Source organism: Brachycentrus maculatus, unplaced genomic scaffold, assembly GCF_059751285.1.
Source record: "Brachycentrus maculatus isolate JH-2025_06_01 unplaced genomic scaffold, ASM5975128v1 h1tg000018l, whole genome shotgun sequence".
Lineage (NCBI taxonomy): Eukaryota > Metazoa > Arthropoda > Insecta > Trichoptera > Brachycentridae > Brachycentrus > Brachycentrus maculatus.
This window is the reverse complement of record NW_028280772.1, coordinates 353113-380474: the sequence shown is the minus strand read 5'-3', so window position 1 is coordinate 380474 and position 27362 is coordinate 353113. Positions and strand designations below refer to the sequence as shown.

The 27362-nt window shown below is 35.1% G+C and overlaps 2 protein-coding genes across 3 annotated transcripts; both read left to right on the top strand.

Moving 5' to 3' along the window:
- The first annotated feature begins 5255 nt into the window (after positions 1 to 5255).
- Positions 5256 to 20226, top strand: Prm (Paramyosin). Of its 2 annotated transcripts, XM_088267121.1 has the most exons (16): positions 5256 to 5424; positions 5505 to 5561; positions 8851 to 8937; positions 10485 to 10651; positions 12429 to 12666; positions 12925 to 13044; positions 13126 to 13392; positions 13648 to 13894; positions 14773 to 14900; positions 15561 to 15673; positions 17663 to 17852; positions 18133 to 18267; positions 18716 to 18910; positions 18989 to 19084; positions 19176 to 19457; positions 19547 to 20226. In XM_088267121.1, exons 1-16 carry the CDS (start codon positions 5308 to 5310, stop codon positions 19739 to 19741), a joined length of 2634 nt encoding a protein of 877 aa, XP_088123247.1. In that variant the 5' UTR covers positions 5256 to 5307; the 3' UTR covers positions 19742 to 20226. The 2 variants fall into 2 exon arrangements, with proteins under 2 accessions (XP_088123247.1, XP_088123258.1); XM_088267132.1 differs by lacking the exons at positions 5256 to 5424; positions 5505 to 5561; positions 8851 to 8937; ... (5 more) ...; positions 14773 to 14900; positions 15561 to 15673 and adding an exon at positions 16575 to 17351 and having other exon boundaries at positions 19547 to 20091.
- A 2703-nt stretch (positions 20227 to 22929) lies between these two features.
- On the top strand, positions 22930 to 27318 carry LOC148313126 (odorant receptor 4-like). The gene is made up of 4 exons (XM_088267458.1): positions 22930 to 23082; positions 25246 to 25347; positions 25723 to 25893; positions 27238 to 27318. The coding sequence occupies exons 1-4, from the start codon at positions 22930 to 22932 to the stop codon at positions 27316 to 27318; spliced, it is 507 nt and encodes a 168-aa protein (XP_088123584.1).
- Positions 27319 to 27362: the final 44 nt, after the last annotated feature.

Genomic DNA, 27362 nt, shown 5'->3' with positions numbered 1-27362 from the left:
TTTCTATCATGTATGATACCACCTCTCGTGACAGTAGAGACTGTAAGAGTAACTATCTTACTTTGAACTATCACGGATCGGATGTCAGATAGGTCCTCGGCCAGACTCCTGCAACGCGCCTCCAGCTGTTGAGTTTGAAAGCTGAAAAGGGGGCAAAGCACCAGCAGGGAATTAGGGGGTTAGGAATCTCGGTGTACCCTACATAAACTCGGTTGGCACCGTTCCACATAGCGCGGATGGTTCCTGCATCGCGTCCGCAGGGACATTGCATCGCGAGCCGGCTCAGCGCCAGTGGGTGAGCGCTGCGTACTGTGTACCGAGGTACGGAGCGACTTGACGAACAACGATCTGGAATTCCATTTGATATCTCGACTAGTTCAATAGGTCGCATAACGCCACACACCTGGCGGTGTGGTGGACTTGGTACAAACTCGTCTGCAGCAGTGATGGGATGCTTCTTCGTGAGAAGTCGACACTTGATTCGATCACTGTTCACTGATTCACTGTATTGCGGATTTCTAGCTCCTGATGTATTTGACAATTTGATATTTGAAAAATAGAAGGTGCAGCACCGTACGCGTGATAGAAGTGACACATCTTAAACATAAAGAATAAGAGAGATGAATGTGTGTGTGAGAGAGAGAGAGAGAGCATCTCATAATAAAATACAAGATATTATGCTTACAAATGATTATATTTCCTCAATATTCACACTTTAATTGGTGAATAATGGTTTGTGATAGTTAACATTTGGGATAGATGTCCTTGATTCGATATTTTGAAAAATTACATGGATTGTAGTTCCAGATTGTTAGGCCTGTTGAAAATGATTCAAGGCTAAACAAGACTTCATGGATGAGTTCAATGATATCATTTTAATTCTTGAATTGTTCGATATGTAGATGACAACCATCATAATTATCTGACAATTTAAATGTCAACTATAGCCTGAAAAAGCGTTGTCTTGTCGCGTGTAACATAAATGCAACTTTTCGAAATATGAGTTGTAAGGCCTAACATGCCATAAATCGCAACTTAATTTTCTTTAAACCCAGATAACAATTGAAATAATTGAATTATTTGTATAAAACACCGTTTTTGAATTGAAAAAATAAGTTTTTCTTCGAAATAGATAGATGGTTTTGTAAAGAAAAACGTTATTGAAAGATCCGAGGGGTTAAAAATATGATAACAATATTTTGTAATATATACATATTCTAAAAAAGACAAATATATATTTGTATATATATATATTTTTATGGTATAATTCGCGCAGTCCAGACATGCTTTCCTTGCATAGCTGGTCGCTTACTGAATTGGGTGTATTCGCAAACAACCGAAAACTCCCCCTTAAATGTTACACAGTTTCCAAAGTGATCACAAAATTAATAAACTTCTATGTTAAGAGTAAAATTAAGTTGACACGAATAGACCCCCAGTGAATCAAAATCCGGTATTTGTGAAAATTATTTGCCTACATGAAAAATATTCTCGCATTTTCACTATAAGAAAGAAATCACCGATAAATTATTAACTCAACTTGTATTGTTTTCGACAAAAAATTCAACGAAAATAATTTCTGTAGACCACCTCTGTGGGCGGAATTGGATCGATCTCAGGAAACGACAACAGTTTAGTCGCACAAAGCTAGTTGTTCACAATGACTTATGAAAATATCAATAAGGCTTTAATTAATTGAGTTTCGTAATGAGTGCGTCTCGGCTAAATTAATTTCGACAGTCGCGATGTGAAATGCTAGCAACATGAAAAGGCTGTTAGATTGCCAGGAGATAATATAGTTACGGATATAATTGATGCATAAGCATACTGCAAAATACAGTATTGACGAGATGCCAGCGACTGTATTTATAATTTTAATATTTTATTTATATCATGGATGACCAATTTAAATTGAATAACTTGAATCGAATATTTCCGATTTTTTTAAAAGAAAAACTACAGATGATATTCCGCTACAAAGAATTTCTTTACGCTGAGTTTTTTCTGTTAAAAACATATGCCTATTTAAAGAAAGTAGTTCGTAAATATAATAACGTCAAGCATTATATTATTGATTAATGTACACGAGATGTAACAAAGAATTAACAATGAAAATAAGATGTTAAAATTTAAGTTACAAATATATACTACATTTTAACATCTCAACATAAACGAAGAAGAAAGTCTGGGCTGGCATAGGCTGGTAAAGTAACATTCACCATTGTACCCATGATTGACAAGCGCACTACTCATTTTTTCGGAACTCATGTTTTCTCTCTATATCATAATTCTCATAACGCTTCATATTTGATTTCACAGCAGCCGTCTATGGTTAATCTGAGAAAGTTTTGATTAAGCAGAGACCATTTTATTTTGATGCATGCTAGTACAAGGTTATTTTACATACTGAAAGACAGATGAAAAGATGATTTGATTTTTTTTATTCAGCTTATAATTTGACCTATTGTTATATATCTAAATAGCGGGTCATAAGCCCTGCGATGCTCAGATTTTCGTCTTTTTTAAAAAGATATCTATGGACATAAAGAAATACGACAGAAGTTGATTCTCAAGACACCTATACTAATGTGCAAAGGCAAACAGCCGCAAGTTAAAAACAGTAGTTTAGAGATAAACAAGTTTGAAAATGGTGCTTTTTCCAAAACAGTATCTTTGCGGCTATTTGGACAATGAATAGAAAAGGAAAGAGATAGAGCAAAATCTGTGATTGTATATGATAGAAGCCAGTTATAAGAATGCTTTGAGCCCTGTTAAGCCAAATAGCCGCAACTTGAGTTACGGCTAGTTGCCTTTACATATATTAGTATATTAATTACCATATTATGTCTCAATTCTTAATTCCGCTTCTTTTTTGTAATGAATATTCTCAGTAAATATAAGCAGAATTTACTCATTTGAAATTGATGAATATAAAGATAATGAAGCATGTGAAATTATCTGAATATGGGACCCAAGATAATTAGTAAAGTCGATTTTTTTATACCTGTCTGCACGCAATGGTGAATAGGGCATCGCATCGGATAATACAACACATTGTAAACTTGATAGTTAACTATACGAATATGATCGGTCTTCAGATTCTTGAATATCAGAGTAGAATATTGGAACAGATATAACGCAATTGAAGGAGCTTATAGGGTGAACGATATCATTGCTATATGAGAAACAAAGTGGAAGAGGAAATTAGCAGGTAAGGAAAGGAAAAAAGTAGCAATGACTGAAGTAGTTCGGGTTGCAAAGCCTTTCTAGTGCTAGCTTAAACCCATACTGAGTAAGCCACATTCCACAAATATACATAATATACATGCCATCGGAAATTATATATTTCGCATTATAATTGTGTACCTGAGGAATCTCAATGAGACAAAGACGGCTTGATTACAGCTTGCTACATTTTGTTACATTTGTTATTATATTACAACATCGACTGATTAATTTCAAAATCAGCAATCCACAATGAATCCCCGTTATGTCACTCAGAAAAATCAGATGACCTGTTTAAATATATTTATTTATTAAATACATGATAAAAATTTATAACATATGTGCTTTATCATGTAAAAATAATTTTTACTGAATAAAATAGCCTAGAATTATAAATCAATTTGTGTAACCTATACATTGCTGTTTGAAATTAATCAAGTTACCGTAGAACGAGGCTACTTGAACTTTGATGTGTTACTTGAGCCCAGTACAAAAAAAGATTTAAATCTGTATTTGGTCTACAATAACGAACGTATCATGACACTATGTCAGGGAAACAATGAGTCATGTCGATACGTTCATTATTGTAGACCAAATACAGATCTAAATATTTTTTGTACTGGGCTCAAGTAACACATCAAAGTTCAAGTTGCCCCGTTCTACGGTATCGGTTTGCGATATGAATATTAAATATTTACTTTTTAAAAGAAACGTCTAGGAACACCCTGCCAGTAGCATCGAGTGCGGGGTTGAGGGACAAGGAGTAAGATCCAAGGAACGGGTCATGTGACAGTTAGGGTTCCAGTAATATTTCAGATGCTTAAAATTGCGTCAATATGAAGCAGTTTCCTGCACATCTTTGAGTGCGGATAGGGATAAATAAATACAAAAAATAAATTATTAATAAACGTAAAAAAAACTGTTTGCGTATTCTGGCCATAAGAGGTTAAATCAGCGGTCGGGGAACATTTTTTTTAACCATTACCCCGAAATGTTTTTGCGTAAGTCGATATTACCCCCTCCCCCCATTTTGAAGGGAGAAAATCGATGTATGTATATTTAAAATAAAACTTATTTATTAAATTAATTAACACGAAAGAGAAAAAAAAGTTACGTGAAAATACTAAGTATGTTAATAAACAAACAAAATAAAATTCTCAAATTGGATCAAACGAAAATTTCGGTTTTCAGGTTTCCTTTTTAGTTTTTAGTTTTCTGAATTGTTTAAATTTGTAAAAATACTTACACGTTTATGAAATAGCAAACTAGAAAAATTTCCTTATTACCCCAAAAAAATCATCTTTACCCCGTTTGAAGTAATTTACGGTATAATTTAAGGTTCCCCTACCGCTGGGTTTTATTGTATAGTAAATGTCTAAAGTCCCATATTGAATGAAACGTTCCTCCATTTCTGATGTGTCACCTATAAAAATATTGATAACATCAACAACAACAAAAAGAATTATAAAAAAGAAGATGTCCTTATCCTAACATATTCCAAAAAGTAATTATTTATTGAGTATTCGTATTATTTTATGAATTAAATAATTTATTAATTAGTATCAGTAATGATAAAATTTATTCTTATTTAATAAAAAAGGGAGCAATCGCGACAAATTTAATACAAAGGGGAAAATCGGCGCACCTACTATTTTTAAAGGATCGTCTGAAGTAGCTATATGGAAGGGTAGGTAGTAAGGATATCACAGCTCGATCAATGAAAGTAATTCACTTTGAATCGGTGGGATTGAACCCGCGACGCCAGTTTCGCCATGTTTTGCTACGAATGGTGTGGATTTACGAGTGCGCAGAAGAATGGGTGCATGGATGTGCAGAGCGGGATGTGCGATGTCGGAGCTCGGCGGCGGCGCCTCCAGGCAGGTGCCGCTGGAACACCTGGGCGCGCGTGCCCGTAAAAGGGGCCCGTAACCCGATCGCGCGCGGGCTGGAATAGCCGCCCGGAATAGCGCGCGCAGGCGCGGGCGCGGGCGCGCGCGGCGCGCCGGGCGCGAGGCGGCCGAGCGGCGCTCAGTCGAGCCGAGACCGGCATTCTGTAGCGAGCGGAGCGGCGCAGTTCACACCATGTCGTCCTCAGCAGTAGCCAAGACCTCCAAGTACTCGTACCGCTCGACGGGAGGCGGCAGCGCCGATGTCAGCATCGAATACAGCGCCGACCTGAGCGCCCTCTCCAGGCTGGAGGTCCGTGCAGTGCTTTGTGAAGTGTACCCATGCCCCGTGTGTGCTGCACGCCGATATAAGATCCATGTTTTCTTTTTCAGGACAAGATCCGTCTGCTCCATGACGATCTGGAATCCGAAAGGGAGTTGCGCCAGAGGGTAAGCCACCGACTGCTCTCGAGCGCGCGCTCGGCTTCTTCTTGCTACTAACCCTCGACCCGCCGCGAACTGTGACTTGTTCCATCTAGACTACAGCAGTACGTGTGCCTTCGCCTTCCTTGTCGAGCATTTCACTAACCGCGTCTCGCGCCCGACGCCGAGATCCTTAACTCCTTGTATGCATGGAATGCGCCAGTGTAAATACAAGTAAATATAGCCTCACACGGGACGCTGAAACTGTATATCTTCCGCGACGCTATTTCCGTCCGCGACCAAACTCAGGCCAATTCGCGACTCGGTGGTCGACTCATTTCTTCCCGAACCAAATGGGAAACCTTTTGATTCGGCGTCCATCCAAAGCCAATTCATCCGCAGGATCAGACTGTGCATCACCGTGTAACTGGAATGATTTCCTTTGTTTTCATGCGCGACGCTTGGAACATAGAAAAGCGCTGTTACTTAGCAATTAACAGATTTGTGTGGTTTGTTTTACTAACATAATTTTATCGAGAGAATTTGCTGGATTGATTGTGAAAATGTAACGTTGTTCAAAAAGCAGTAACGTACCTATACCTAGAAACGGTGAAATTCCATAGAATTCGAATATCAATTACAAGGTCGATAAACAAAACGGTCTATTTTAGTATCATATCTGATACCATTTTCCTGACTATTCTCGATTGTTATTTGTTTGGTCTCATTTGGTATTTTTCGATATTATTATATTTGTACAGTAAATATAACTTCTTAACTACATACTACATACTACATACATACTACAACTTTCAAATATTCACCCGACTTTAATTACTCTAAACATAAGATAGATCGTAGCAAACAAACAATCATTTATTTTTAGAATTAAATTGATATACCGATGAATATTTTTTATGTATTAACCAACAAAAAAAAGAAATTGAAATAAATTTGAATTTTTTGCAGTTCAACTAATTTCGTGAAAAAAAATATATTTCAGGTACGAACGATTTCAAGTCGATGTTAAGTTTTAAATATATTTATTGTTTTTAATATTCCATTCCCTTTGAATGATTTTAAAATATATTGAAAGTTGAGCAGTGATTTTGGTGTACAATCTCAGCAGCCCAGTATTTTACCGGAAATACAGTTAAATTTTAGCTACAACTAAGAAAAATAGTTTTGTGTTTATCGTCGTGATTTTATGGCGTTAGTACAATGATCAATTGACAGTTTTGAATTTCTTTTTTCGTTTGGATTTTTTGTATACATATTTTTTTCTCCCAACGCTTTAGGATTAGGATTGTTTTGGGATTGTTTTGTATATTACTGGCAAAAACTTGTTTTAAAGAATTGCTAGTTACTACTTTTGCCAAATAGGATTTTTCATATCTGTTACCCTATAACACCGGGCATTTGATGTAAACCGTCGATGACATCATCTTTAATTTTAAATAAATAATTTTGCAATGTGTTCATCCACCGACTGCTTTTGAGTTTTGCACATCATCTTCGCGGCGCTTAGTTTGGTTATTAATAAATAGTGTGTTTATTTGAGTGTTAGGCAGTTTGCCTAGTCGGTAAATCTATTCTTCGAGTTATGCGGATTGCGTGGAACAGGCGCTTCTGGTTGCGTCCGAGTGAGCCGTTCCAATTTTGGAATCCGCGTTCTGCCTCTATCGGCCGTTGAATCTGGGCCAAGAGTGTCTCAGGATACAATATAAAATGTTGGATAACCAGGAATTCGGGCAAACAATGCGAGGGCGTTGGGAATATTCGATCTATTTGAGTGCCTACCACTTTCTAAGTTTGCATCGTATACTTTGCCAGATAGCTCTATGACAATAATACTATCCTCCGATGAGCCACGAAAGACATATTATATAACATAAGTCTACTTTTCTCGTAACATTATGCCAAATAAATATATATCAAAATTACTAATACCCGAACGTTTTTATAAACCGATATAAATTACCTTTGTGCACTCTATATTATGTCCGTGGACCATAATCGGTTAGCGCAATTAGCTACTTGAGGTTTGATTTCGGGGGGCTAAAATAAATATGAATATGTTTTTATCTAATTTATATAAATTATTTTACAAATACCTGGTACGTGTTAATTACGATGTATGAAGAACAGTAAAAAAATACGAATGAAACATGTAAATTGCATTAAGTTCATTAAACATTGTTCAAACTTATATTGGAAAAATCTTTTCGAAGTATGAAATGTTCTCTTTTCATGCTTAGTACAATTAAAATAAAGAGGTAATTATTAGATCCTTTCATGCAAAAGTATGTCTTTTATTTTTGGTAATACTATTTTTATGTACTTGTTTGACATCTGTTGATGGAAATACTAATATTTTTTCTGATTTAAGCTAAGCTTTCGAGAAAATAATTCAGGTGACTTTGATTAAATTATGCATATGCTTACAAGCTTTTCACTTAAATATTTTTAGTAATTTAAAAATATGTTTTCGCTGTATCTTATTCTGATTACTTGTATTTACTATATATTTAGTATATCCAGGGTAAACATTATTGGTAAAATGAATTCGTGTTTGTTTTAAATTTAGTATGCATGCTTTTTTCGATTCATGGTAGGGTCAATATAAATGTTGAGTTTAATAACGAAGATTGAAGATTTAACTCCGATATGAAACTGATACCTTTATGTTGGCATTTATGCAATAATGTAACATTAATTTTAAGTCGATTAGTTTAAATTATTTATAGTTATTCTGGAAACATCTACGGACTACAAATCAGCACGTCATAAAATAAACCACTTTATGCTCATTTTAGATAGTCCTAAGAGATGATACAAAAAATTCTTTTGTTCATCTCTTATTTTAGTTCAAATTTTAGTACTTGTTCAAGCTCCTGTTTTACAAAAATTCAAGGCCATATGGGAACTTTTTTGTATCATTTCTTCTTTACATTTTGGCTTAAAAGAATTAATCTATTAACAGTAGGTATATATATATATATATATATATATATATATATATATATATATATATATATATATATATATATATATATATATATATATATATATATATATATATATATATATATATATATATATATATATATATATATATAAATGTATATAAATGTATTTAATTAAGATTATTCGCTTATTTAAAATAATTTACCGCCATTTGCTTTGGTAAAATAATGCTACGCTCTACTTGTGGGCTTCGATACTGTAAGAAGTAATGCTACGCTTTGCGTGTGGGCTTTGGTAATCTAAGAAACAATGTTTGGTAAATATTATCTAATTTGTTAAATTATTACAGATCGAAAGGGAAAAAGCCGACCTCAGCGTCCAGGTGATCCAATTGTCCGAACGTCTTGAGGAGGCCGAGGGTGGTGCCGAAAGTCAGGTATTATAATTTCTACAGACTTATTATAATACAATAAATGTCTCCTTTCAATCAAATACAAAACGATTTTACAATCTTGGCACATAATTTGTTCCCGATCTAGTAAATATCTAATTATTATTTTATTTAATAATGTAAGATTTATTTATTATACCAAAACACTCAAATATTGTATACAAAATTATTAATTAAGCACAATTCCTGTTTTTTTTTGTTTAAGGAAGATGTTTTATTCAATGTTGAAAATATGTGTTTTCCTTAGTTTTTCCTTTAATGAAGACACCACTATATTTTTTTTTGTATAAACACATACAAATGTGTATCACCAGTTCGTTTTCTCGTTAGGTGCATACAGTACTAAGAAATAATGTGTCAATTCAATTCTCGCTACGTATTCGTACATAATCTAGATTTTTTTATATAATTACTTTTTAAAGCATAAAAAATGTAACTTATGTACGAAAGTCACACTTATGGTAACTTAAATTTTGTGGCAGATTTTTTTAAATTGAATTCTGAATTAATCTAACATAATTTGTCGAATTTATTTTTAAAACGAATTAATTTCTTAAATATTTGTAATAATAAATATTTATTTTATACGGTTACGATAAAGTACCAATAAATATCATAAAATAAATACCATAAATAATGTATTAAAAATAAAACTATTTATTATACTTCCCTTTATATTTATTTCAACCAAAAGCGATTATGGCGATTAACTTTCATTGTATTTTCATTATTTGTATGTATTTTAGTATTTGCGTTTGTCAGAAATTGGGGTGTATAATATTTGTATTTATTAAATCAGCTGTGTATTCAAATGCGCCTGTATTTTTTATGTATTGCGAAATAAGTGTATTGTTAAAAAATAAAATAAAAAATAAATATATTTACTAATATATTAAAAAAGAAGTTCATCGAAGGCAAGATCTTTATTCTTTTTAAACAAAAAAATAAAAATTGATATTTTTAATCGAATCAATTAAATTAAGGATAAAGCTAATATTAATAAATTTCGATAATCAAAGATAATAATACAAATTAGACAAAGTAAACATTTAAAAAAATCCTGTGACAAATATACTTTTTAAATAAACTAACTAGTTAGGTTTCATACTATTTTCTTAAAATATATATGATATATAAGTACCGATCACAGGTTAACGTTCTTTATATCTTTAAGTACAAATATTTAAAATCTTAAAAATAATAAATATATAATACAACAAATGAATAAGTCATTCTGTAATAATTAATTTTACTTAAAATACGTGTCAATTAATTTAAAAAGAATACATTTTTAAGTACCTGTCGGAAATAGTTACGCAACTTTTATTTTTTAAGTCTATCTATATAAGGATAGACAAATATCATATGAACGATTGCTGATAGACTACAAAAACCCTTAAAATTAAATAATAAAACTTTAAAACTCAAAGTATAAAAACATTTTTTCAGGGGCACTAAAATAAATGTTACCATTGTTTTATTTATACTTGCTATGTTGTACGAGTTTTTTCACGTTTGCTTCTTATTTTCAGTTCGAAATCAACAGAAAGCGCGACACGGAGTTGGGTAAACTCCGCAAGCTGCTTGAGGATGTCCATCTGGAGTCTGAGGAGACAGCACATTTGCTGAAGAAGAAGCACCAGGAGATCGTCGTGGACTTCCAGGAACAGATCGATGTTCTATCCAAGTCCAAAGCCAGGTCGGCAGATTGAATTTTCGACTGGTTTTACTATCACAACCAAAACGTCTCTTCAACCATTTCGGAAATCATTTACAATTTACGTATTTTTCAACGTTTTATTTTGGTGTGTGAGATTTTTTGTTTGTTTTGATAGAAAAATCAGGACCATTTTTTCTACTATACAAATTAGAATTAAGAAGTGTTATTAAGTCATATTTTAAATGAATGAGGAAATTTCAGTCTCTGAGCTATGACAACGTATTTCATGAAAGGAATATTATCGTTTATTTCCGACCAAACTTTTAAACAAAATGTTCAGATTTTAAGTGACAAAAATTAAACACATTATAAAACAAAAATAATAATAAATACGCGATACTCAATTACTTAACTAACTGCGAATATTAAAAAAAGTTTTTTTATGCGATTGCTTCATCGTTGATTTACTGTGCTAATATTTATAATATCGCGTGTTATATTTTTTATTATTGAATTTTAGCGGTGCGAGGTATATTTTGTTCATTAATGTTTGTTAGTTTCAATAGCTGTTTCTATTTTTTTATCTTAAAATCTATTTGAAAATTCCAAAAAAGTTAAAATACTTTAAATAAATACGTACAATTTGTACTTGTAATATAAAAATGTATAATATGTTACACATGTATTTCTTAGGATTTATTGACTAGATAAATTTATGATAATTGGTATGTATGTAAATAGCAAATAATATATTTTGTGTTCCGCGAAATATCCACAAATGTTTTTGAGAATTTCAATGAACGTCTCAATTATTAAGTCACGTGGTACAAAAATATTGCTTTTGCAGCTGGAATAAATTGATTCAATGTGCGTTTATTTGCTGTGATTTTGCATTGAAAATTGTCGCTTTTCTTTATAATTTTTTGTATAAATATGAAATAATAGTTAAAATATAAACCTTAAATAAAACCACAATATTTCAACTGTCACAAAAATTATTCACTGTCTAAAGATAGGGATTTAAATAATAACTACTTTGTTTTTACATAAATTGAAATAATATTTTTGCTTAATAATAATCACTTATAATTCTAAATTTATAAAACTAATTTATGTTAATATAAATATTAAATTAATTTAAAATTATTTCACCAATTACGTTTGTTAAAATGTAACACCAATAACGTTTCAGAAATAAGATTTAAAAAATAAAAATAAAAACCTACTAAAGTAGGATGAAAAACTGTATTAATACGAGAATTTTTTTTCAAATACATAATCATAATCATTTGACACGTGAAAATATTCGTGAAAAAAAGAAAGGGAATCGTAATTTCTACCATACACGAGTATATACATGGAAAATTCTGGAAGGTAGCTTAATAATTTACAATAGTTTTTTTACACCATCTCAAAAGAAAGGAATTATAGAGAAAGACATCGTAGATTATGATTATAAATACTAGCTATTGATGCATTTATTTGGAAATTAACTGATTTTAAGAAAATACACTTTTGACAGTCAAAATATTTAAAATAATAAAAAATTAGAACGAGAAAAATTTATTATGTCTTTGTGTACTGTAAATATACTCTTATGGAGTACTTAAAGTACATGAAGATTAATTCGTAAAAGTATAGTATTAAATTACCATCGCTGAAAGAGTTCTAATATTACAAGATTAAAAACAAAATAGCAGTTAAGTCATACTAATTGATTTTCAAATAATCGCATCAATAACGAGATTACAATAAGTAAATGAAAGAATAGTTGAATATTGCACGTATTATTAACCGCTAACTTAATCCGATCCAGGAGTGACAAGGAGAAGGCCAAATTCCAAGCCGAGGTATACGAGCTGTTGGCTCAGGTCGAGAACGTGACCAAGGAACGCCTCGTCTGCATCAAGCACTCTGAGAAGTTGGAAATCTCAATCAACGAGCTGCACATCAAGATCGAGGAGCTCAACCGCACCATCGTCGACATCACATCCCACAAGACTCGCCTGTCCCAGGAGAACATCGAACTCATCAAGGAGGTCCAGGACTTGAAGGTAATTCAACATTGCTGACGTAACATTATGAGAGTTTTGCCTCAAAAAAATTCTAATTTTGTCAACATAATATAACTTTTGCAGAACATTTTAAATTTTCCACACAATTTTAGCTCACGCGGAATAAGGGTTAAAATAGTTCAGATACGAGTACATCTTTATTGTTGATAACAATATTAAAGGCTTAAACTCTTTTGTGTATCGATATAATAATTGAATATTCCATGAACTCATTGAAAAATACCGCTACTTCTTTAGGTAAACATTGAAAATGTTGTCTACCTGAGAAGCCAGATTGCTGGACAGTTGGAAGATGCTCGCAGGCGCTTGGAAGATGACGAACGTCGCCGCTCCATTCTGGAGGCCAACCTGCACCAGGTACGATATTCATATGACTGTTAACAGGTTAAATATTCAAGAATAAGTTGAAGGTTTTGACACGGATTTGTTTACCACCAGTTGGAGATCGAACTGGAATCTGTCCGCGTGCAACTGGAGGAGGAGTCGGAGGCTCGCCTGGACCTCGAGAGGCAGCTGGTGAAGGCCAACGGAGAAGCTCTGCAATGGAAGAGCAAGTACGAGACCGAGGCCGCCGCCAGGGCCGAAGAGATCGAGGAGATCCGCCGCAAGTACTCCTGCCGCATCCAGGAGCAAGAGGAACAGATCGAAGTTCTGCTCGTCAAGATCAACAACATCGAGAAGCAGAAATCTCGCCTGCAAAGCGAGGTACATTCAAACATGTTTAAATTATACACGGTTCTTACTCGACGATTCATCGTTATTACTTTCCTACAATGTCGTATGATGTCATAGGATGAAAGGTTTGAATGATCTCTTTCTCTCTTCTACTTTATTCAAATTTAGGACTATTCGCAATCACATGTGGTACGAGTAGTAAAGGATTCATAATACAATCCTTCCTTCCTCCCTTGTGTCCTCCATTGCTTTCTTCTTTCAACCTTGTATTCTCCAATCAACTAGGTCGAGGTCCTCATCATCGACCTCGAAAAGGCCAACAGCACCGCTCGGGAGTTGCAGAAGCGCACCGAACAACTCGAGCGCATCAACATCGAGATCAAGTCCAGGCTGGACGAGACCATCCAGCTGTACGAGCAGTCCCAGAGGGACCTGCGCAACAAGCAGACCGAGATCCAGCGCCTCACCCACGAGCTGGAGAAGACCAGGGAACAGAAGGACTCCTTGGCCAGGGAGAACAAGAAACTGGGCGGTAAGGGTCGTCACATTCCTTCTCTTTCACTAACGCTATTCTATCGACCAATCGTTATAGCCCTCCCGTTCTTCGCGCAAAGCAAGCTAGAAATAAAATTAGAAAAAGCTGTTATTGGCAGTGTTCTGTAATGCTATTTAAACTTGACTTTATTTAAGTATCAAAAATACGTAAAAACTGCTTCGATCCTCACATCATTAGTTAAAATCATCATATTCTCTAGTAAATCGAAGTGAACGTAGCACTTTCCTTAAATACTAAATAACGACATTTTCAATAATAATTTACATACGCACTTGTTTATAACTTTTTTATGTGTCGATTAACGTCTTACGTCATTTTAAACATAACTCTGTAGACTTTTATTTCATTAGTTAAGTAAATTGTCAAAACGTGGTGTAGGTTCGATTCCCACCAATTGCAAAATGAATTCGTAGGGTATTTATCACATCAATCTTTATTATCCTTACTACGCCCAGACAAACATCTAAAATATAAGCTTTGTGGTTTAATAAAAGTAAACGTTAGGACTTGCTTAGTACTCGATAGTAGTGTGATCATTATTTATTTATATCTATTTATCCCTTCTTTAGTTTCTAGCCAATATTTGAGAATAAAGTTTTCTTTTATTTCAATATATCATGCCCATCTAATAAAATGACATAAATCAGCTGACTTTAGAATGTCAGAAAGAATTTCGTCATATTAAATCAGTCGTATAATTTGAGATACTAGGACAAGAGCAATTGCCAGCTCCGAAGCGTTAACTGCTCATAGAGCAGCCTGCATCAGATGTTCCGTTGAGGGTGATAGACATAGTGTCCCTAGGGGACATCGAATGAAGGAATAAGCGAGTACAAAGTGAATGTTTTGTTTAGATGAGCTCCATGATGCTCGCAACCAGCTGACCGACCTCACCCGTCGCTTGCACGAGTTGGAGTTGGAGCTGCGTCGCCTGGAGAATGAGCGCGAAGAACTGACTGCCGCCTACAAGGAGGCTGAAGCCGTAAGTCCAAAATACTATATTATAGAAAACACGTTTACACTCTCCAAATGTACACACACGCTTGGTAACGCAAACAAATTAGGTTGCGCATAATATACATGCCATCTAAAGAGAAGACAAGTTAATTTTAAATACACGAATTTACACCTCGTATTCACAAATGCTGTTATTATGTCACCATGCAAAGTTAAAAGTTTAATTTTTTTAAGTAAATTCAAGCTCGCTTAAATTTATTAAAACGTAGCCCGTGTTGTTATGTTCAACGAAATTTTCAACGCCTATAAGTTTAAATTAAAAAAATTCTTACAATTTAGATTTACTTTTGTTCATTGTAGAATGCCAATTTGGCAGTGGTTAAGATGAGTGGTTCAAAAAATTGGTATTTATTTGTATCTTGATTTTTATTTTTATCTCAACATAGATGAAGAAGTCTTGAGATTAGAGAAGTCTTGAGAAGTGTTGAGATTTGACTACAGAAATACATTTTTACATGATTTGGAAACCAATATTCAAATCACAAATATACTCTATTAATAGTATCACAGATAACTTTTGCGAGAAGACTTCATCTTACCCATTTCGAAGCGCGTTAAAGCGTCTACCCGTGCTTATGATTTTATTCCGATGTATCATAGAACGTTTGTTTATATAATCCCTCAGGGTCGCAAGGCTGAGGAACAACGCGCCCAGAGGCTGGCCGCCGAGCTCGGCCAGTTCCGCCACGAAGCTGAGCGTCGTCTGCAAGAGAAGGATGAGGAAATCGAAGCCATCCGGTAAGACATAACATCAAATCCACTATATTTCACAAAACTAAGTGTCACATTTTACGAAATATTTCAAACAACACCTTCAAGAACAACCAGAAAATAAATCAAAAATAGAGAAAGCATTCTCACAGACCACAGTCGCAATAATGAAGGTATGTTTTGAGGTGATCCCGATTTAGTAGCCACCAGCGAATCCGAAATTAAGTTGACAAATAAATCAACAACACAATTCAGCTTTAAATTGCGTAATGCGAAAATGCAAACACAATTCATAACTCGCGAAGATTATCCAATTTTAATCTTGGCACAGCTTCAAATACATTAATAAATACGAGCCTGCCATATTGATAGAAACAAGTTTTGACGTACGATATTATGTGTACATATTTCTAAATGTGAAAATTCTTGTCTCTTCTCATATTATGTGAATGTTTCGCAAATAATACACAGTAAATACGAATAATTAAGTTTTATATAAGAACTACATGCACGTATTTTTGTTGTTGTTGAAAATATTAAAGTAAATAGTATAAATAAGAAATTCAAAAAGCGGAATACATGCAGTGAAAATAGATTATTACTGTAGAGTAAACAACGGCAACATTGTACTCAAAATGTACGTCAACACGTAATTAAAATGTAGATGACAAATTACTGGACGAGGTTTAGTATTCAGTCGAACGGCCCCGATGTTTAAGTCTAGCTAAAGAATGTGCTGCAAATAGAGTTGAAAAGTGAACGAGCGATACGAGAGTTAAAATAAACGCGCGGGGATTGGCCGACCGAGCGACTGACGCGCGATTGGCATATCAAGGGCAAGCAAAAGCTACAAAAGTGATGATTTAAGGATGGCCGCCTTAGTTGTGATTATCGAGCTAACCTTGATTACCGATCGAAACGAATGATCGTCGGTGACAGATCTCGAAATGTCGAAAGTAAGACAGGCGAGGAAGCCTGCCACGACAGTGTACGAAGATAACTACGGATATGCGATCAACTATTACCAGCCCATGATCGACTACATCAACGCCAAGGAGCAGGGCCACTCCGCAGCAGCGCCGCCGCACCTGCCGTGGAGCAACGAGCGCGGGCTCGAGGCGTACCGCCCCGGGATAGCCGTGCGCTCCTACAGCGAGCGGGACTTGCACCGCCTGGCCCAGGAGGCGTCCACTCAAGCCAAAAGTGATCTCAACCAGTTCAAAATAGCCAAGCGCTCGGGGTTTTCCGTCAGGAAAGTGGCCGCGGCTGCGAACGTCACCAAACACGTCCACACGGAGAGCATCACGACCAAAACTAAGAAGAAAATCTCCGAAAGGAAAGAAGTGGCTTTCGAGGAAAATAAGAAGATGGCTCAAAAGAGAATGGATCAAGCTAACGCGGAAGCTGTCATAGCCGCATCATCGCTTAAAAGTGCGGCTAAAATGTTGCGCGGCAAATCAGCTAAGGCTATTGAAGCGACGTTACTGTCTGAAAGCGTGAAAAATATTTCATTGGCAGCCGGAATGGATAATACTTACGAAATTAATAAAACATATACAGCGCAAGATGCTCGGGCTCATACAAAACTGATAAAAACAAAGATCCAGACCCAAATTGACGACAGCTACTTGCAACCTCTCGATAGTTTGAAATGTGACCTGCAGAATTTTGATTCAAAAAGTTCTCATTATTTCATGGATAAAAGGTGACATTATTAAACATACTCATCCTATCAAAAACAAAATTTCAAATACGAACCTTCTATCTACATTTGGGAATAATATAAATTGGGTTAAAAAATACAATGGTTTGTTCGGTGAATATTTAAAATCGTATTTTATATTGGTGAATAAATATAAGTTTCTTCATATTCTATTAACGTTTTTAAATAATATTTCAATATGATGAATATTTTTGTTTGTTTTTTTGTTGCTGGGATTCGGTGAATTTTTGTACATTCTATTATTGAAGATCTAAACAGTTTTTGATGCGTTGGTTATGTTTCGGTGTTCGCAGCAAGCAGACCAGCATTGAGATCGAACAGCTGAATGCTCGCGTTGTTGAAGCCGAAACCAGGCTGAAGACTGAAGTTGTGAGGATCAAGAAGAAGATGCAGATTCACATCACCGAACTGGAAATGTCACTCGATGTCGCCAACAAGACCAACATTGACCTGCAAAAGACCGTCAAGAAGCAATCTCTGCAGGTAACAAACGAATTATTTTCAATAATTGAGAACAAGATTTTCTAAACTGTTCAAAGCAAATTACCTGATATTTAGTAAGAATTACATAATCCATGTGCCAATTCGTAGAAGGAGAAAATAAGTGAAATACAACTGAGGGCAAGAAGTCGTGATTGAAAATAATAGCGGCTAAAAGAAATTTTCTTATCGATATTATTCTTATTACTTAAGTAGATTTCAAAAAAGGTGCTTAATGATTTTCGATTCAAATTTTAACGTTTCTGTTTGCATTATTTTGTAGCTTACTGAGATCCAGGCTCACTACGATGAAGTTCAACGCCAACTGCAAGTAACTTTGGACCAATACGGAATTGCCCAGCGTCGTCTGCAGTCTCTTACTGGAGAAATTGAAGAAGTTCGCGGAAATTACGAATCGGTAAGATATTGCAGCTAAAATATATACAGCCATACTATGATAATTATTATATTTCAAAATATTGCTTCATAAAATAAATAAATAAATATGGGCGAAAGTTGTCAGACATGTAACATTGAAAAATATATAAAAAATACACCGAAACGTCGAGAATTACTATATTTTAAAGGTAACATGATGTTCAAAACATATTTGCTAGTTAGAACATTAACATAATAATACTTTTATTAACTCAATTTATTACTTTATTTCACCCATAAAACGCAAAAGATTAAAAACCACAGAAATAAAAAAGTTAAAATATTATAAAATTTTTACATTATTATTTTTATTTATTGGTAAAATTATCATAAATGCATATCTTAATATTGTGACACGAAATGTACTGTGTAAAAGAAGAAACAAAAATTCGTAAGAAAATAACTGATCTGAATGATTTTTGTTGTAGGCCCTCCGCTCCAAGAAGGCTGTTGAGATGCAGTACGAGGAATCCGTCACTCGCATCAATGAGCTCACTGTTGTCAACGTGAACCTGGCTAGCAGCAAGTGCAAGATCGAACAAGAACTGGCCACCATTGCTGGAGATTACGACGAGATCACCAAGGAGCTGAGAATCAGCGACGAGAGATACCAACGCGTCCAGGTAAATCAAATTTCAAGGTTTTATTTATAAAATATATTGATAATGTAAATTATCACTTACTATATTCCAACTCCGCAGGTTGAGCTGAAGCACACCGTCGAACTTTTGCACGAGGAACAGGAGAGGATTGTCAAGATCGAGGCCATCAAGAAGTCTCTGGAGATTGAAGTCAAGGTAGGGTCAACAGTTACAATTCTGTAGTAGATTTATGTTCCCGATCGAACGATAAATCGGGTAAAAATAACAATCGGATATCTGTTTTCAGAACTTGTCAGTCCGCCTTGAGGAGGTTGAGGCCAACGCGATCGTCGGAGGCAAGCGCATCATCAGCAAACTGGAGGCGCGCATGCGCGACCTGGAGCTGGAGCTGGACGAGGAGAAGAGGAGGCACGCCGAGACCATCAAGATCCTGCGCAAGAAGGAGCGCACCGTAAAGGAGGTGCTCATCCAGTGCGAGGAGGACCAGAAGAACATCTCCCTGCTGCAGGACTCGCTGGACAAGACCTCGCAGAAGGTGAACATCTACAAGCGCCAGCTGCAGGAGCAGGTGAGTGTCGGGTGGGGGTGATGGACGCGTCCATCTGTATGCCACTGTGAGGGCGCCGTGTGATCTCTGTCCGTCTGTCTCTCCCGCAGGAGGGCATGTCCCAGCAGAACGTGACGCGCGTGCGCCGCTTCCAGCGCGAGCTGGAGGCCGCCGAGGACCGCGCCGACAGCGCCGAGAGCAACCTCACGCTGATCCGCGCCAAGCACCGCACCTTCGTCACCTCGTCCAACGTGCCCGGCTCGCAGGTCTACCTCGTCCAAGAGTCCAGAACCATTAGCGAATAAGCGCTCCTTACACCTAAACTTAAACTTAATAACGGCGACATTATTTGCAACAAACGCAATAACATTTATATAATTTTTTATTTTGCCTTTTTATTAGCCATTCGCCGCACGTCATTTCGAGAATCAGTTGCACATTTCATTCGTGTGTTTTGTTTCAGTGATCGCATTGAATTACGATACCATTCGATTATGTCTAGATGTATAGAGAATGTAACTATTTTATATAAACTGTTCGCGAGCCGGACCGCAAGTACCGCGGTGGCCGGCGGACGAGCGTCGGCCGCAATCCCCGATCGTGTCGCAAGAGGCGGACGCGTCGCCGGCCGGCCACCCTGGCTATCGCATTTCCATCCTTACGAATGGGTATATACAAATATATATATATGATTATTATATATTATTAAGCAAATCACACTTTTAAAGTCTTATAATTTGTGACTATTATCTATGATAATACTTTATCAAATAAATGTTTTTAAATGAAATTGTTGTTTTATTTCATCACGATATCATTTTCCCAATCCCAATCGCATTTTCACTTATTTTTATAACTGACCACCGAGCAAGAAGGTATCTTCAGAATGGTAACTGACATACACAAATCGTTCCTCAAATTTTTATGGGTAGAAGTAAGACAGTTTTAAAAAATATAAAAATTACATCGTACACTAGGCGCGGTAACAAAGCTTTGCTCAAACGGCGTAGGTACATAAATACACACGGTTTTTTAGTGTATGTATAAGTATGTGTTTTATTTGGGAATTTGAAAGATCAGCAACATTAAATTATTCATAAGTATAAACAAGTATTACTGTTCCAATTACCATAGTAAATTTCTCATTTATAAAAAAAAATACCTGGAAGGGAGGAAAAGAGGAAAAGGGAGAGGGGAACGGTCAAATATAAATTGTACGATATAAAAGACACACCACGATATCAATGCCGGCAACAATGATCTCAGCGCTAACACTGTCCAGTTGAACTTAAATACATATACCCATATTCATTGTTTCCCAATTTTGATGAACGATAAATGTAGATATTTATGTTTAAAGGTTGTTATATTGGTGAGAAGAGCTAAGGTGTCAGTTACCCTGTTAATTTGACTAGGAACTCTAAAACACATGCGTTCCAGCAATCTCAGCGAGTAATTTAATAAAATGTTTTGTTTACAACGGGTTGAAAATATTGTTATTGAAAGACGGTTGTTTTTTTTATTTTATTTTAGAATTTCATTATTTTATTTATTTATGTAACCCATAGACCACAAGAAACTAATTTCGATACTCCAACAAATCCGCTAGAAAAAGGAACAAAGTAATATGAATAATTTTTTATTTGTTGGTGGGGTTCAAAATGGTGGCATGTAGGGGGAATTTCTAGAGTAGCCGAAAAACCACCATAAATGATCATGTTTTTGTAAAGTGACGCGATCAGTCACAATGCAATGGGAATTTTTTAGCGTGGCTGAGATACAAACAATAATTGTATATCGAATAATCAAGAGCAATTATACAATTTATAACAATTTATATTGAATTAAAAATGTATATTTAGTTGGTATTTATTTACTTTTCACACCAAAATGGTGCATATGGCATTGAATCAGACTGATGCAATGTTAAGTTGTTAGTTAATTATGTGAAGGCAAAGTGATCAGTCTTACGCTTACCAGTCCAGAGTAATATTCAATAAATACCATATGAGGGCGAAACAATCGAACAATTTAGCATGGTAGTCAAGTATGGTAACTGCTACGCTATAAAAAATATATAAAAACACGTAATAAGTGATAAATGAAATTACTGAAAAATAAATCGTTGTATCTGAAAGTAATAAATAAAAAAATAAACAACAACAAAGCAAAATATTACAGCTATTCTCTTAGTGGCTTTATATTTGTAGAGCGTAGAATAAGCCCGAGCGTATTATATTATTAACGATAATTAAAGGAGTCTTTCTCTGAGATTATGTCACCTGCTGGAGGAGTGGACATTAATAATTCTCGTCTAATCACGTCATACTTAATGAGAATTGTACATACAATTGTTGCAATAAAAGTTGTATATTAAAAATAATAGTTTCGGACCAAATGATAAAATATTCAAGTAATGAATTCTTCTTGATCGTTACCCTCCTGGCACTTGAACGGCCTCGCGCAACTAGTCTGTCGCTGGGTTCAGGACACTCGTTCAGGGCAGCATCCTTCGGGTCCTTGTCATCCGGTGCACGACGGAGCGACCACGCGACCTAGCACCCGCAACTCTGCTCTGGACAACAAGTCGTTCCGTTCTCCTCGGGATGTCACATAATAATCAAAATATATACAGTTAATTTTATATGACAATTTTGTTCATTAAATGTTAAACGCAAATTTATATGTTGTCCGCCTCCGTCGTGTAATGGTCAGCACGTTGAGCTGCCGCTCTGGATGTCCCGGGTTCAATTCCCAGAAGGGAGGAAGGGTTTAAATAAATATAAGCGAATTTTTCACTCATATTTGTTCAGTATTACCCTGAACTGATCACCTGAAGCGGAGGGCTGTTCACCTTTCCTTCGTGTGTTAACGATCAAGATAACATTGCGTTAATGTGATGCAGTGCTCTATGCACCATTGGGGTACGGATAAGGGTTTAAAAAATGTTCAAAGAGTACGGTGGTTTTATTGTTATTTTAAAGAAATTATACTGAACAATGACTTAAAATTTAACTTTACCATCTAAACACTTTCAAACCGGAACTTTTGGTCCAACCTATTAGTCGTGCATTTAAAATGACCAACGAACATGGAGAATACGTTCAGCGGAGGAGTGTTCAATTCGAGGGTGGATTATTACTATTTCATTAATTTAAAAGTAGGTTACAGAATTACTATAAATTAATTACATTATCAATAACAACCTTACTGACGAATAGTTCATTAGGTAGGAACGTACAGTACCTTTTTATTTGATGCCTTTGAAATTATCGTAACTAAAGTAATTCGTGTTGCCTTGACCTGATTTATTTTAATTGGAAAGATAACTTTCAAATCGAAATAAATTTGGATAATTTAAATAGTGCCATTTTGGTAAAATACTACTTCAAGGATATCTTATACCAGTACCGTTGGTATAGCAGTCATTTGCATTAAACATAGGGAAGATAGTTGGACATATTTAAAGATCGTTAAATTTGAGATCGTTAAGATGAGCGAGATGACGTTTGACTATTCGCTCTCCTTGATTGAAGCGGGATTCAACTTTGTCGGGTTGAGCCAAGTATACTTGAGGAAGTCCTCTCACTCGAAGGTCAGGCAACTGCTTCAGAAGATGCTGTACGTGGCGAGTTTTGTTCATTTGGTATACATGGCCCACGGGGAGTTAAAGTTCACTTTTCTATTATTTACCGAAAACAAACCGGACAAATTTGTGAAGACAGGCGAAGCCATGCCGTGTTTCATCATTTCCATTATTACGCTCGTTAAGTTGATCGTCGTTGTTATTGGCAAAAATGCCATAGTCGAGTTTGTGGAGGATCTAAGAGAGCTGTGGCCGACTTCTGATGATGAAGACACAAAGAGGATCTTGTATTCATCAATGATGCCGACATCTAAGTTATGCTCTATGTACACCATTATTTCAGTTGCTATCGCGATGTGTTACAACACGTTTCCGATGATAGTGATGTACGTCTCGTACAGGAAGCACGGATACACAGAGCTGTCTACGCCGTACTATCGCTGGTATGCATACGATATGTCCAAACTCAATTGGGTGTACGTATTGACATATTTAGCGCAATTTCACGCAGGTAATATTTCATTATTTCTTCAAATACACGGTGTTTGTTTTTAAATTCCAATTTGACTTCGCTGGGAAGGAGATACATGGCAAAAACGAGGTCTGATCGGGTTAATCTGTGTCTAAAGAGAGGAGAAGGATATTTTAATTCCGAGAGAATATGGAAGTCTGGGAAGTCCCCAACGGATGGCAATACCATCTGGATCATGAATATTTACAAATTTCGAATATTGAAGGAATTGGGAGAGATGGTGAACATTACATAATATATAAAGTGATCACTTGACCTGACCAATTTCAGGTTCCTTAGACTTGTATATTCTCATCGTATAAAAAGATTATTCGTCTCTGTAGAGAAATGTGTCGATATATCGGTCTCAGTGTTTGAGTAAAATAAAATAAAAAAGATTCTTTCTCTCATTGCTTATACGTATGTTATAAGGTTTGAAATCTATCAAAGAATGATAATATCATTATTATGCAACCCTTTTACTATTTTAAGGCATCATTACGACTTGTTCTTTTGCAACAATTTCTTCAATGTGATAATAGCTCAAATCATCATGGAAAAAAAAAGCAATGCACGAATTTATTTTTATAACTGTCTTTAAACGCTTCGTCAAATTCACATGTAGTGGTTGTAGTAATAGAGTTGTATGTAGAATTATAATACGCATGATTGTAATGGGTCATATTAAAAATATTCAAAATGATTTAATATTATTTTAAGGTATCTTTGTGACAGTTTCTTTTGCGACCTTCGACAGCTTCTTCAATATGATAATAGCTCAAATGAGCATGCAGCTCCGACTCCTGCGTCGTGACATTAACAATATGACGAAGAAAATAAACGTTGGAGATGCCCCTCAAGCAACAGTCAGAGAGAAGATAAGGCATATTATCAACTTTCACAATAAACTGTTTAGGTAGGATTATAACCAATTTTTTTCCAATTCCAATAAACTGTTTAGGTAGGATTATAATCAACAATTTTCAAACCAATTATCAGTCGAAATAATCGTGAAATCGCTTTTAAATGAGATATTCTCACTATTTGATTGTAATTTGTCACACATTTTATTAATTTATTCATGCGTTGTCGGTTAACTACCGATTGTAACATTTATATTACACGTACATTACATTAGATACATAAACTATGTATGTTTTACTCATTCATACATTAACCACATTTGATATTTATAATACTTAAAATACTTCCTACCCTTATCCATACCCAATCGTGCATAAGGCACTGCATCATACAGGATCAGTGTTATATTATCGTTAAATACGCTAAGATTCATAAGGTTATCACCCCAGCGCTTCAGGTAATATTAAATGAGTATCAGAGTGAAAAGTCATTTATACTTATTTTAATCCACTTGGAAATCAAGCCAGGGAATAAACTACAGAGACAGCTTGTATAGTATAGTACAGATTAACTTTTGCTTCCACCGAGATGGTACTAGTACTCGTAACACGTACACTGAATTTGTTTTTCAGTATCAGAAGTAAAATTGAATCTATCTTCGGTTTGCTGTTGTTATCTAATCTCATCCTGAGCTCTCTAATAATATGTGTTCTACTATTCTCGTTGACGGTAAGATTTTGTATTTATCTTCTACATATATAATATTATACACACTTTTCTGAGGTATAGTAGCAAGTATAATTTCAATTAAATAAATGCATTTTTTCTTCATTTTATTTAAATTTCAGCTTGCAACTTTGGGTACAGCCATTAAAAATACTTTATTTCTATCATCTTCCGTACTTCAAATTCTGATGATGTGTTGGTACGCAGAAAAGCTTTGTGATGAGGTATTGTTATTTCATATTTTAGAATTACGCACACACTAAAGCTAAACTTGTGCTATATAGTTATTTTTTTTAAAGCGGAGACTCTTATTTTGTACGAAAAATGATTTAGAGACGTTAAAAACGTTGTGAATTAAATACAGTTAATCATGATTTAGTGTACATTTTATGAGTAAAAGAACTTCATCCTAAAAAAGATTTTTAAAAATATCGCCGAAGCCATTTTTACAAATTCATAAGAATTTTTTTTAAAAGAAATATGTAATATCTATGAGTAAAATGCCCTTGCACCAGTATTTACTGTGAAACACTTTTTTGGTTTTTGATTTGATTGTATTTAGGGATTGGAGAAGATTTATTTTGAGTGTGTATTTTCAGGGGGAATTGATGTCTTCAGCCGCATTTTATTCCGATTGGACGGACATGGAGTCCGATGAAGATAGAAAGGAAATCTTGTTTGCTATCCATATGATTCAAGTTCGAACTAAACTTCCGATGGCAATATCGGCAATGGGATTCAGCAATATAAATATGGGCACATTTTCATCGGTAAAAAAAGCTTACTCGTTATTTAGTGAATGATTAATTTAGTATATTCCATCTGATATTTTGAATATATATATATATATAGGGTCCGCCATCTAAAGTTTTTTTTTTCAACTAGTGCTTATTTCGTGAATGGTAACACTTAGCTCATGTCTGATTTGACAGATAATTAGTTTTATCCTTCCGCTGAGCGAATATGGTTGTGTATACGCTTGAACAACGCTGGGAAATATTGCGACATTACTTTGAAAATCATGGTAATGTTGCAGAATGTGTGCGAAAATTGCGTACGGTTTTTGGAAGAAGAGAAGCACCGTCAGCTCCGTATGTTCGTTATCTTGTGAAAAAAGTGAAAGAAACTGGCATCCTCATCGATAAACCAAAGCGTGAAAAGCCAAAAACAGTGCGTACACCCGAGAATATCGATGTTGTGGCAGAAAGTGTGCGTGAAGCGCCATCAACATCAATTCACCGTCGTTCTCAACAATTGAACATTTCGGAGACATCATTGAGACGAATTTTGCATAAAGACCTTGGTATGACGCCATACAAAGTCCAATTGGTTCAGGAGTTGAAGCCAACTGACCATCCAATGCGTTTTCGCTTCGCTGAGTGGGCCTGCGATCGACTTACAGAAGATGCCGATTTTGCCAAAAAAATCATCTTTTCGGATGAAGCTCATTTTGATCTTGGCGGGTATGTAAACAAGCAAAATTGTCGTATTTGGGGCACAGAAAACCCGCACGCATACATTGAAAAGCCGGTACACCCAAAACGAGTCACTGTTTGGTGCGGATTTTGGTCCAGAGGCATAATTGGGCCATTTTTATTTGAAAATGAGCAAGGAGTGGCCGTTACAGTCAATGGCGATCGTTATCGGGCCATGTTGAACGGATTTTTGTTCACAAAAATTGAAGAGGAGGATATTGGCAACATTTGGTTTCAACAGGACGGCGCTATGTGCCACACAGCCGAAGCTACACTCGATGTTTTTTATAGCATTTTCAAAAAAAAAAAGTTATTTGGCGGACCCTTTATATATACATATATATACATATATATATATATATATATATATATATATATATATATATATATATATATATATATATATATATATATATATATATATATATAATATATATATATATATATATACATATATATATATATATATATATATATATATATATATATATATATATATATATATATATATATATATATATATATATATATATATATACAGTATACACACGCGTCCAGGCTCCATAAGTTTGAATAAGTTATTTTTTGAATATACCCAAAGTAACATAATTCTTTACACAACTTTGTTTTTCCTTATAGATCATGGGTGCTTCGTGGTCTTACTTTACACTACTCAGGACTATGTACCAGCAAGAACTGGATAGCAGTGACGTAGTATAATGGGAATAGATAAAAATATCAAATGACTAAAAATATTTCAAAAA

Excerpts from the sequence above, each read along its gene's own strand:
- Prm (XM_088267121.1), top strand. The coding sequence starts at position 5,308 with ATGTCGTCCTCAGCAGTAGCCAAGACCTCCAAGTACTCGTACCGCTCG. Across the intron at positions 13,045-13,125 it reads TGGAGGCCAACCTGCACCAG|TTGGAGATCGAACTGGAATC; the intron begins GTACGATATTCA and ends GTTTACCACCAG. Across the intron at positions 13,393-13,647 it reads AATCTCGCCTGCAAAGCGAG|GTCGAGGTCCTCATCATCGA; the intron begins GTACATTCAAAC and ends CCAATCAACTAG.
- LOC148313126 (XM_088267458.1), top strand. The coding sequence starts at position 22,930 with ATGAGCGAGATGACGTTTGACTATTCGCTCTCCTTGATTGAAGCGGGA. Across the intron at positions 23,083-25,245 it reads TGGCGAGTTTTGTTCATTTG|CTTGCAACTTTGGGTACAGC; the intron begins GTATACATGGCC and ends TTTAAATTTCAG. Across the intron at positions 25,348-25,722 it reads CAGAAAAGCTTTGTGATGAG|GGGGAATTGATGTCTTCAGC; the intron begins GTATTGTTATTT and ends GTGTATTTTCAG.